Source organism: Panthera uncia, chromosome A2, assembly GCF_023721935.1.
Source record: "Panthera uncia isolate 11264 chromosome A2, Puncia_PCG_1.0, whole genome shotgun sequence".
Classification (NCBI taxonomy): Eukaryota; Metazoa; Chordata; class Mammalia; order Carnivora; family Felidae; genus Panthera; species Panthera uncia.
The window spans coordinates 151,750,916-151,764,149 of record NC_064816.1 but is presented as its reverse complement, the minus strand read 5'-3'; the positions used below and the strand labels follow the sequence as shown (position 1 = coordinate 151,764,149).

The following is a 13,234-nucleotide window of genomic DNA, read 5'->3' as shown; positions in this document are numbered from 1 at the left end:
TCCATTAAAAATTGTGATAATTATTAATCTGTAGAGAGATTCAGATATAACAGAAGCTGCTGAATGAAAGAACCATAAAAATAACTTCTTGTGAATACATGTTGTACACCTCTGACTAGGCTTATTCTGAGGTTTCATACCATTCATGATCCAAAATGGCAGGTGTGATCCTAACAGGCACCATATCCACTCTGCATCAGAGTCAGGACAGTACCTTCATGAAGAACATAGGGTGGTCTCAGGGAGACCCAGTGAAAGTCTGAAGATAATGCATTACAATTCCACAAGCTCACATCTTACAAACTTAACCTCAGATTCCAGGGCAAGGAGAGGATGGTAGGTGACAATCATAGGTACAATGATAAACGATGAAGAAAACTTGGTTGGAGAGTTTTTATTTTATTTTATTTTTTTAATTTTTTTTCAACGTTTTTTATTTATTTTTGGGACAGAGAGAGACAGAGCATGAACGGGGGAGGGGCAGAGAGAGAGGGAGACACAGAATCGGAAACAGGCTCCAGGCTCCGAGCCATCAGCCCAGAGCCTGACGTGGGGCTCGAACTCACGGACCGCGAGATCGTGACCTGGCTGAAGTCGGACGCTTAACCGACTGCGCCACCCAGGCGCCCCGGTTGGAGAGTTTTTAAAAACTACCTTGCATATATCAACTAGACCCATCCGGATAAAATGGGTGAACTTATTACAAAAGGAACCATTGGGAAAAGTGAGGTCCTTGGAGAAAGATCTGGAATCAGAGAACCTAGATTTAAATTTTGATTTTATTGGGGCACCTAAGGGGCTCAGTTGGTTAAGTGTCCAACTTCAGCTCAGGTTATGATCTCGTGGTTTATGAGTTCGAGCCCCGCTTTGGGCTTGTGCTGACAGCTTAGAGCCTTAAGCCTGCTTCAGATTCTGTGTCTCTCCCTCTCTCTGCCCCTCCCATGCTCATGCTCCATCTCTCTGTCTCTCAATAATAAATAAACATTATTAAAAAAATTAAATCTGATTTTATTCAGCAACTCTGTTGTTTGGTTCAGTGACAAATTTTATGTATGAAGCAGATAATATTACATGACTCACAAGCACATTTAAGTTGAAATGTAGGAAATGTATGAGGAATGTCCTTGTGAAATATTAGTGATAGTACTGGTATAATAGTATGGGTATGAGCATTAACATGACCTAATTTAAAGTTAATATTGGTCAACCTTTATAAACTACTGTTTAGAAAAGGAAATGTGGGGCCCTTGCATGGTTCAGTCGGTTAACCCTCTGACTCTTGGTTTCAGCTCAGATCATGATCTCGCAGTTCGTGAGTTCAAGCCCTGCACCGGGCTCTGTGCAGATAGCACAGACCCTGCTTGGGATTCTCTGTCTCCTCCTCTCTCTGCCGCTTCCCCACTCACATGCACTCTCTCTCTCTCAAAAATAAATAAACATTGAAATTTTTTTTTTAAAAAGGAAATGTATTCACTGATTCCATGGATATAGTTTCTGGATTATAAACTGATGTAAACTATAACAAGTGAAGCATTATTTTTCAACATGTTCTACTTTTATCAATCCAACCATAATAATTTTTCCTATCTCCTACCACCTGATAACATTTTCAGGTGGAAGTATATGTCACCTGAACAAGAAGATGAACTGAAAAATTCAGACAACGCTGTCGGCTGATATTAAAACCAGGACTGGTTTTTATGTCAATGGGGTAGATAAAATTTAGCCTTGGTTTATTCCTGCCTCCATTTATCTATGGCTGTCTTCAACACCTCCTCTATGAATAAAATACTTTCATGCCATCTCTGTAACTCCCTACACCAAGGGAGTAAAATGGTCCATGCTCTAAAACTGACTGCCCTTTCCTCTGCCCATCTTAAAAAGAATCTCAGCAAAGTCAAGATCTTAAGTCAAGTTAAATAGATTTCTAATGATAAATTCTGAGACAGTAATTTTTGGTAACATTTGTGAACACATGGTATTTTGGAGTCATGGAAATGAGGTGTCTCCAACTCATCTGTCAAAATTTACCTAAACTCTGACCAGTGGACCTCCCAGATGGCGCTCCTTCCATGAGTTCCCTACAACTCTGCAGGATGCCTGAGAGGAAGGGGATGGCCCCCAAGTAACATGGCTTTGCAATGTAGTAAAGTGCCCTCTTGGCCTTTTGCCACATCCTCCCCATATTCCTGCTCTAATAGAACTGATAAGGTCTCAAAGAACTATGAGCAACTACTCATCAAGTAAGACCAGAAACCTGACCCACAGAAAATCAAACAAGCACTGACAGAATTTTCACTATATTGGTGCAACATAGAGAAGATTATTATTTAACGGTTCTCTGGAAATGTCTTCAGTTGCTGTCTTTCCCATTTTAAAGTCATTTAAAAAAAATCTATTTTAATGCTTATTAATTTATGAGAGACAGAGCATGAGAGGGGAGGGACAGAGAGAGAGAGAGAGAGGGAGACACAGAATCCAAAGCAGGCTTCAGGTTCTGAGCTGTCAGCACAGTCAGGCATGGAGCTCTAACTCACTAACCACAAGATCATGACCTGAGCTGAAGTCAGATGCTTAACCCACTGAGCCACCAAGGCTCCCCTAGAATCTTTTTTTTAAATTTTTTAAATGTTATTTATTTTTGACAGAGAGACATAGCACAGGTGGGAGGGGAGCAGAGAAAGAGGGAGGCACAGAATCTTAAGCAGGCTCCAGGCTCTGAGTTGTCAGTACAGAGCCCCACACGGGGCTCGAACTCAGGGACCGTGAGATCATGACCTGGGCCAAAATCGGACACTCAACCAACTGAGACACTCAGGCGCCCCTAAAATCATTTTTAATTGCTTTTAGTTTCCATTGCTACTCTATGGACAAACACTCCATATTCAAATAAACTTGCAAACATGAGAGTGTTCAGGGCTCAACACAAGGGTACTTTTTCTATTTGCAACATTCATTGCCACATCTTAGTTTCCTACTCCAGTGAGTGCTTTATTCATTTAAAACTATCTTTTTCCACTTCTTTTGGCTGGCTTCTTCAATAAATTGTCTTTTTTATCTCCATTAGGAAGGGAGAATTGTTAGTTCAAACAGACTCAAGAGGTATGCACACTATAGAAGTTTTCCCCAGTATCTCACTTTCCAGAATTATATTTCAGAATAATAATTCTTTCCACTTTTCATGCGAATTCAAAGCCTGCAGAGATGGACAAAACCTTGGACTGGCCCCCAAAATCCAATATGAAATATAGTTAACCTTGAGGGTGAGCCCACTACCCATATTTCCCCCTACTCATTATAGAGACGATGCCCTGTACCTAAGGGGTAAAAATGCTGAAAGCTTTTTCTCCTCTGAAAGTCTATGCATATCTTTGCAATCATCCATCAAGTCTCAGTCATATTGGATTCCTATTTGGAGTCCTCTACAGTCTTAGCTCAGACAAATAAAGTCCTGAATACAAGAGCAGAGGACATGAGGGTGAGTCCTACAACCTACAGATATGTTTTATCTATGACTAGGCCAAATACACAAGAACCATAAACTCACAAACTTGAATATCAATGGAGACGGCACTTTCATTTATAGGAGGATTCACCTGAGCTGTGGCTGAGTATTTAGCTGTTGTATATACTAAATGTACCCATCACGGGCAGGAATACTGGCACCAACCCAACGTTTTCTGTTAATGGTTTTATATCCGCAGAAGTCAACAAGTTTTCTACTTCCCATCTGGATTTGGTGCCTGGCATTTCACATAATAAGCAATTATTGACCCTCAGTTTCTCCAATATGTGCGATCCTCAAACCACCTTGATGACATATTTTATCATGATTTCACTCGGTAAATGCTCAGCTTCTTTGTAGGTCTTGTCCCCAGTGGGGAGTCTATGGCAGTACAATTCCCTCAGTCTGCTATGTCCCCACAGTGCAATCCCTACAGCCCAATCTAGAGGAACTAACCCCAAAAATGAGAGTCAGGAGACCTCAGTTCTAGTCCCAGTTCACATTCAGAGTGTTGTAGGACTTGGAACAATCCACTTAACTATCTTACATTTCCATTTCTAACACTGAAAGGAAAATAAAATTACTTGGTATATATATACTTTGGGAAGATTGAGAAAAAAGACTTTATATTATTAATAATTTACCTTTTTGGAAATGTAATAAACACCTACTACATTTTCATGAATGTAATACTTATCATTTTACAAATCTGGGCTTTTCCCTTAGGTTCTCCCCAAATATGATGCAGAAGTCATCACTAGCCTCTTCAGTTTTAAATATGAATCATTCTCTTCTGCATCCCCACCATTACACTCTTTCTTGTTGTCAATACATCGTGCAGAAGAGAAAACCCTTGGAACAGAAATGTACCTGAGCCCAGCATCGGGAAGGCAGAAACATTTTACTACATTTGCCATCTTATTCATGGTGAGAAGATTGGAGTATCCGTGGGTCACATCCCTGATCCAAAGACCCTAATAAGTCAGAACTGTTCTACTTCTGCCCCTCTAGACACCTCTGCACACACCCACCCTCTGCTGGTGCCTCCGTTAGCGCTCTCAAGCGTTGATTAGTGCCTAGCACACAGGCGTGTCCACTTTCGTCCAAGTTTATGTTGGTTTCTACAGAATGCTTCCCTCCAACAAAGCCATGGGCCAGACCGATGAAGAGTCCCAGACTCCTCGGGCTCCTGGCTAAGGTCTCACCTGGGACTAGTTTCGATTGTGAGGGAAACAGCTACTCGAAATTCACAGGTGTCCCACAATCGGCTCCAATGCAAAGCTAATGAGGTGCAGCAGTGTTTGAACTAGCAACATGGGGCGGACAGACTCCCCTCAGGAGCTTCATTCATTAGAGTGTCCATGGCTGACAGCACTCCCACTTCTCAAGGTCAGGGCCTCCATGCTGCCCTTCTTCTCCCCATAAAGCCTGTTCTTCTCCATCCTCTTCAAACTCTAACAATCCCCTAAAGCCAAAGGTCATTCTAAAAAGCCAAAGATGACAGCTTACTGAGGGTTCAGAATATTCTCCTGTAGCCCCAACCTGACATTTAGCACTCATGCCCCCTTTTTACTGAGCAGTGACTAGGTCTGCAACCACACCTGGTGAGGAAAAAATCAGTTATCCCCTTGGGCTCCAAGATACCCTCGTTTCTCCTTCTGAACACAGGAGCATTGACCTCACTCCCCTGACATGTGTGCAAAGAGCCCCCTGGGCCTGCGGCAAGCTTTGCAGGGAAGGACACACACCCAAGTACATCTCTCACGGTACTATTCAAGTTCCAAAAATAATAGCGCTGTAGAAACAGATTTAATGCTCCAAATAGGATCTACAAACATAGAGTCTTATGGTCTCCAGGAAAAAAAAAAGTAAAGGGGATCCAAAGTCAATAATCAATCTCCCTGTCGGCAAATCCTTTGTCCCTTCCTCTCCCAGTCAAATACCCAGTCCCTCTCAGCACCACCATGTACACATCCACGCACTTACCCGTTGTCCACACCTCCCCCCTCGATGCTCACTCAGCCATCTGCTTGTCTGCTCAGCCACCCACTTAGGCATCCCCTCAGCATCTACATGCCACCTCACCTACTTCCCTAACGTCCAGGAGTTATCTCCCAGGCATCCTCTCTTCTCATCCATGTGGGTGTCATCCCGCTTGTCCACTCATTCTGCCATGTTATCGTAACGCCTGACACCACAGCACCCGTGACTTTGACAATGCTGCTGTGATCATCCAAGCAATAGAAAGGGAAAGTAGAGATGCTTCTCTTTCCTCACCTGAGTTTCTGCACTCCCACAGAACTGACAGAATTGGTGGGATACTTTGAGGAAAGCTGGAAACATTCCATGGTTGGGAGAGCTGTAGTCACCGAACCCAGACGTTCACATCACTGCTGTTTTTCTCTACTCATCTGTAGACAACAAAGGAAACTCTCAAATTCCAAGCATTGTAAGGACCCAACAGCACTCTCAGTCACTCCTGCTCCTAACCTGGGGGACCTTCCTACTCATTCAACCTCCATCACTCAGCAAGTTATACCAACTTGGATTGCAAACATTTGTGGCGTGGAGGCACCTAGGTGGCTCAGTTGGCTAAGCGTCCAACTCTTGGTTTCAGCTCAAGTGATGATCTCACAGTTTGTGAGTTCAAGACCTGAGTTGGGCTCTGCCATGCTGGTGCAGACCCTGCTTGGGATTCTCCCTCTCTCTCTGCCCCTTCCCAGCTCGTACTCTCTCTCTCTCCCTTTCTCTCTCTCTCTCTCTCAAAATAAATAAATATAACTTTAAAAAAATTGTGGCATGGTGCCTTCCTTTCCATTCTTAATGTTGCTGACTCCTATTGTCTTAGTATTTGTACCAAAGCCAAGTAATTCAGTGCATTTCAAAGTGATAGCCTTCATTCGACCCAGGCTCACTGAATCAGAAACTACGCAGGAAGATCAGCAAACTGTGGCTTAATGAGCCTTTCAGGTGTTTCTAATATAATAAATTTGAAAATGCCTGGAACAATTTATTCTGTAAACCAGTATCTTGTTAATCCTTCATTCTAACACTTTATTTTACCATTACCCACTTCACAAATATTTGGTCTATAATCTCCAGTGACTTGAATGCCACATCTCAACCAACTGAGAGAGAAGAGGTTCAAAGTCAACCAGAATTTCAATTTTCCCCACTTCTCTCCCCTGTGAGCCCCCACTCATCCTACAATTCCTGCTGTTCCCCAAACAGGAAATGCTCTCCTCTGCCCAGAAAGTTCATCTCTAGGGTCAGCTTAGGAATTGAAATAGTTCTTTCAAGAAGCATTTGTGACAGACATAATAATATATACTATCAATGTGTAGGCTTGGTTTGCAAGGTAAACATGAATATAACAAAGTATTTGCTCCAAACGCTATGCATATAATCTGGGTAAGCTGCTTTCATAGAAGCAGTTTATTTGACTTAAATTCCTGGGCTTAAAAATCATTATTTGCCATTGAATATTTTGCTTACCTGTAAATTATTACTCCCATCTCCCACTTATACTTTGTCTTTTAAAACATGCCTTTAAAAGTAAGTGAAAATGACTTCAGCCTCGTAGCTTGAAGTACAGAATTATGATGCCTCCAGCTTCACCGTTCTTTTTCAGGATTGTGTTAGCAATTCAGGGTCTTTTGTGGGGATGAACACATTTCAGGATTGTTTGTTCTAGCTCTGTAAAAAATGCTGGTGGTATTTTGACAGGGATTGCATTAAATGGGTAGATTGCTTTACAGAGTATAGACATTTTAACAATATTTGTTCTTCTAATCCATGAAGATGGAATGTTTTCCATTTCTTTGTGTCATCTCCAACTTCTTTCATAAGTGTTACTTTACAGAATACAGTTTTTTTACCTCTTTGATTAGGTTTACTGCTAGGTATCTTATGATTTTTGACACAGTTGTAAATGGGATCAATTCCTTGATTTTTCTTTCTGCAGCTTCATTATGGTATACAGAAATGCAACAGATTTCTGTACACTGATTTTATATCCTACAACTTTGCTGAATTTGTGTTCCAGTAATTTTCTGGTGGAGTCTTTTGAGTTTTCTACATAGATTATCGTGTCATCTGAGAATAGTGAAAGCTTGACTTCTTCCTTGCCAATTTGGATGCCTTTTCTTTCTTTTTGTTGTCTGATTGCTGAGGCTAGGACTTCCAGTACTATGTTAAATGACAGTGGTAAGAGTGGACATCCCTGTCTTATTCCTGACCTTAGAGGAAAGCTCTCAGTTTTTCTCCATTTAAGATGTTATTAGCTGTGGGTCTTTCATATATGACCATTATGATGGTGACGTATGTTCCCTCTATCACTACTTTGTTGAGGGTTTCTATCAAGAATGAATGCTGTATTTTGTCAAATGCTTTTTCTGCATCTATTGATGGGATCATGTGGTTCTTATCCTTTCTTTTATTAATGTGGTATATCATGTTGATTGATTTGTGAATACTGAACCAGTCCTACAGCCCAGGAGTAAATCCCACTGGATCGTGGTGAATAAATCTTTTAATGTACTGTTGGATTTGATTTGCTAGTATCTTTTTTTTATTTTTTATTTTTATATTTGAGAGAGAGAGCACAAGCAGGGCAGAGGCAGAGAGACGGAGACAGAATCTGAAGCAGGCTCCAGGCTCTAAGCGGTCAGCACAGAGCCCAACGCAGGACTCGAACCCACCAACCCCGACATCATGACCTGAGCCGAAGTTGGACGCTTAACTGACTGAGGCACCCAGGCGCCCCTTGATGTGCTAGTGTCTTATTGAGAATTTTTGCATCCATGTTCATCAGGGATAAGGCCTGTAATTCTCTTCTACAGTGGGGTCTTCGTTTGTTTTTTTTGTTTTTTTGTTTTTTTGTTTTTTTTGAATTAAGATAATGCTGACCTCATAGAAAAAATTTGGAAGTTTTCCTTCCATTTCTATTTTTTGGAACAGTGTAAGAATACGTATTAACTCTGTTGTGTGTGTGTGTGTGTGTGTGTGTGTGTGTGTTTTATTTTAGAGACAACAGGGGAGAGGGACAGAGGGAGAGAAAGAGAGAGAGAGAATCTCAAGCAGGCTCCACGCTCAGCATAGAGCCTGAGGCAGAGCCTGATCCCACGACCCGGGGATCGCTACCTGAGACAAAATCAAGAGTTGGATGCTTACCCAACAAAGCCACCCACATGACCCAACTATTCTTTAAAAGTCTAGTAAAATTCCCCTGGGAAGCCATCTGGACCTGGACTTTTGTTTGTTGGGAGATTTTCAATTACTGATTCAATTTCTTTACTGGTTATCAGTCTATTCAAATTTTGTATTTCTTCTTGTTTCAGTTTTGGTAGTTTGTATGTTTCTAGGAATGTATCCATTTCTTCCAGATTGCCTAGTTTGTTGGCATATAATTTTTCATAACATTTTCTTATAAGTGTTTGTATTTCCATGATGTTGGTTATGATCTCTGCTCTTTCATTTGTGCTTTTATCTATTTGGGTTCTTTCTCTTTTCTTTTTGATAAGTCCAGCTAGGGAGTTATCAGTCTTATTATTCATGGGGCACCTGGCTGGCTCAGTCAGTGCAGCATGCAGCTCTTGACCTCAGGATTGTGATTATGAGCCCACATTGGGTGTGGAGATTACTTAGAAATAAAATATTTTTAGAAAAATTTTATTAATTCATTCAAAGAACCAGCTCTTAGTTTTACTGATCTTTTCTACTGTTTTTTGTTTGTTTGTTTTTTCTATATCATTTATTTCTGTTCTAATCTTTGTAATTTCCCTTCCTCTGCTGGTGTTAGATTTTATTTGATGTTCCTTTTCTAGCTCCTTTAAGTGTAAGGTTAGACTGGGTATTTAAGACTTTTCTGGCTTCTTGAGGTAGGCTTGTGTTGCTATATACTTCCATCTTCTTACCGCCTTTGCCGCATCCCAAAGGTTTTGGACTGTTGTGTTTTCACTTTCACTTGCTTCCATATATTTTTTAATTTCTTCTTTAATTTCCTGCTTAACCCATTCATTCTTTAGTAGGATTTTCTTTAACCTCCATGTATTTGTGGCCTTTCCAAATTTTTTCTTATGGTTGACTTCAAGTTTCATAACGCTGTGGTCTGAAAATATGCATGGTATGATCTCAGTGTTCTTATACTTGTTGAGGCCTGATCTATGACCCAGTATGTGATCTACTGTGGAGAATGTTCCATGTGCACTCAAAAAGAATATGTATTCTGCTGCTTTAGGATGAAATGCTCTGAATATATTAAAAATATTATATTACATATATTTATATATATTTATATAAAGACCACTTATGAGCTGACTCAGCTGAGCTGAGGAACCACCAGTGAGTCTGGAAGCAGAAAGGCAGATTCAGAGAGGTCACCTGTGCGCTGCCCTTGAAGGTGGGGGGAGGGACAGCAAAGGCATGGAGGCAGGGGGAAGGTGCAGGGATCCTGCGATGGACAGTGAAGCATCCCGAACATTTCAGCATCTGGATACAGCATCTCCCCATACTTTCCTCCTTTGCGTGTCATGTGTATATTCGTATTTTTGGCTAATTTTCTTCTCCTTCAACTCTTTTCCTACTACTTTATTTAGGGCTGCCCATGGTGGTAAATGTTACACTTTACTCCATGGTTTACATAATATTTAGACCAAGATAATGACATTTTTAGAGGAGGTATGAGGTCCATGTAGGAATTGCAATCTGGGAGAAGATGTAATGTCTCTTTAAAATCTCTTTTAAATCATGTAACTTGGCTTGACTTTTCTCCTTCGTTCAGATTCCTCTAATGTCTCAATAGTACTGCTAGAGAGGTCAGCCAGCTGGTCCCCCGGCCTCTAAGCTCTTCTTCCGCTGAATCATTGCCATGGCGATAATTCTTTTTAAAAAAAAAATTTTTTTTAATGTTTTATTTATTTTTGAGACAGAGAGAGACAGAGCATGAACAGGGGAGGGGCAGAGAGAGAGGGAGACACAGAATCGGAAGCAGGCTCCAGGCTCCGAGCCATCAGCCCAGAGCCCGACGCGGGGCTCGAACTCAGAGACTGCGAGATCGTGACCCGAGCTGAAGTCGGACGCTTAACCGACTGAGCCACCCAGGCGCCCCGGCCATGGTGATAATTCTAAAATGTAAATTTTATCAGGTCATATCCCTGCTTAAAAATAGTTGCCAGCTCGACATTGCTATTGAGTAAATCTAAAATATAATATGGCATTCAATGCCCTCTGTGATCTGACCCTTCTTCACCTGCCTGCTTCATCCCTACCATTTCCTCATCTTCTCTCTCCTGCAAGCACAGCTCCAGGGAATTTTTGAACTCTGTGCTCTTGTCAAGCTCTGTATTTTTCACTGGTTGCCCTCTGTTTGGGTTGTTATCATTTCAGTAACTTGTACTCACTTTCCTCATCTAAACAAAGAACGTTTCTTGTCCTTTCATACAGGAAGACTTCTGGAATCACCCCAAAGTCTTACTCTCCTTGACTATTCCACCTCATTAGTTTACAAAGACCAACTAGGGGTCCTGCCGTGTGGGGGAGGAGGAATGGGAGAAAGTCTTCAAAACAGAGACTAGAGGAAAACACTGCACAGGTATCCGGATTCAACGAATGCATATAAAGTTCTCTTATCTTTCATTGGCTTTGGCTGAGGAATCTGTCCTTTCTAAGATTAACTACATCTTTTATATTTATACATTACCTCAAATTTTGTGTGCTAATTCTATGGTTAAAGTCTAGGAAGAGAGTTAATACTTATTTCAGAAATGGGATGGTTTTAACATTTAAATGGCACCCTCGTATATGTAGTTAAACTCTTCTCTAACTGTATTAGGTGGTGCCCCAAATGTGACGTATCCTTGGCCCGTAGTAGCCTCATCTAAATACCTTTAGTTATATTCCTATCACTGCAAAACAAGACCTTCAGTTGATGCTCCTCCACTGAGGTACCTTCATCAGGCAGACGAGATGCTGTGAGTACATGTAGCAGGTCCAGCACAAAGCCATCTGAACATCCTTGAGAGCATCTCTTTCTTCAGAACAACAACTCACACAATTACTGAATGTAGATACAAATGCTGCTCAGTAATTTGAGTCTAAAATGTGAAAATGCTCTTGTTACCAATGAAAACACAATAACTTTATATAAAATTTGAATGAATAAGAATCAATGGTCCAAAGTAAGATTCATGAATAGGTCCACAATTACAAACAGTGTGACACATCAAAACAGCAAACTGTACTTTTTGTTCATTACTCCCAGGACATATGAATGGAGATTGAGTAAGGGTGGGAAGTTCCATTACCGCAGTGCTTAACTCCACTGAACGTGATGTTGTGACATAAACATACACCCACAGCCCACACCCCAACCCACCCTCCACCCTCCTACCTGGCATCACCAGTACATGTGTCAGCATCCCCTTCCTGGTTGCCAGGACAATGCAGGTGATGCTTGCCATATCTAGTTAAGTGAAAGAATTCACAAGCAAAGCTCTTTTCTCTAGCTAATGCTCAGGATTCATCAAGTTGCCAGTTTTGACATTAATTCAGATAACTGCCCTAGTAGTTTCTGCCAGGCCCCCTTCACCTCCTTATTCCTTATGCTATAAATCATGGGATTCAGCACGGGCATCAAAATGGCATAGAAGACAGAAATCAACTTCTCCTGAAGGACAGAAGGACTGGAGCGGGGCTGGATGTAGGTGAAAATGGTCATGCCATAGCACAAGACGACCACTGTGAGGTGAGACGCACAGGTGTGGAAGGCTTTCTTTCTTCCCTCTCTGGACTGGATCTTCAGGATGGTGGAGATGATCTGGATGTAGGACAAGAGGACCAGGCAGAAGGGTGTCATCAGCAAGACAATGCTAGAAACCATGATCGCGATCTCATTGGAGGAGGTGTCCACACAGGCCAGTCTGACCACAGCTAGGAGTTCACAGGATATGTGATCAATATACTTGTTTGTGCACATGGGCAGCTGAAAGGTGATGATGGTCTGCATGAGAGAGTTGAGAGAACCACTGACCCAGGATGTGATGGCCAACCTGGTACAGAGCCCTCCATGCATGATGACCGAGTATCGCAGGGGGTCGCACACAGCCACATAGCGGCCGTAGGCCATCACTGCCAGTAGAACAAACTCAATCCCACCCAAGCCCAAGGAGAAAAATAACTGGGCTGCACAGCTCACAAATGGGATTGCTTTATGTTCTGCAAGAAAATGCGCCAGCATCTGAGGAACAATACTTGTGGCATAAGAGACATCAACAAGGGAGAGGTTGGTGAGAAAGAAATACATGGGAGTGTGGAGTCGGCTGTCCAGTCTGATCAGAAGGACAATGAGGAAGTTCCCCAGCACTGTCACCATGTACATGATCAAGAAGAGGACAAAGAGGGAGACCCGTGTGTCCCAGTCACTGGACAGGCCAAGGAGAATAAACTCTCTCACCCATGTCTGGTTATTTGTTTCCATTAAAAAATGTGAAGATTATTGGTCTGCAGAGAGTCAGAGAGAACAGAAACTGTTGAATGAAAGAACCATAAGAATAACTTCTTTTTAAAAGAATGCAATCCTAATGATATGCCATAGCTAGATATGTTCAATCATATGGGCCAAGTTGATAGACTTGATCCCCTGTATCTACTGTACATAAGAGAGGAAACATAAGGATGTGATGTGGTCTCAGGGAGTAAGTAAAGTCTGGAGAGAAAGCAGTGCAATTCTGG

The 13,234-nt window shown here is 41.7% G+C and overlaps 1 protein-coding gene across 1 annotated transcript; it reads right to left on the bottom strand.

Moving 5' to 3' along the window:
- Nucleotides 1-12,026: 12,026 nt before the first annotated feature.
- LOC125930250 (olfactory receptor-like protein OLF3) lies at nt 12,027-12,995 on the bottom strand. Its single transcript, XM_049642021.1, has one exon. The coding sequence runs from the start codon at nt 12,978-12,980 to the stop codon at nt 12,027-12,029; it is 954 nt and encodes a 317-aa protein (XP_049497978.1). The 5' UTR covers nt 12,981-12,995.
- Between the last annotated feature and the right edge of the window lie 239 nt (nt 12,996-13,234).

Bases quoted from the DNA above. Each gene is read 5' to 3' on its own strand.
- LOC125930250 (XM_049642021.1), bottom strand. From the start codon at position 12,980: ATGGAAACAAATAACCAGACATGGGTGAGAGAGTTTATTCTCCTTGGC.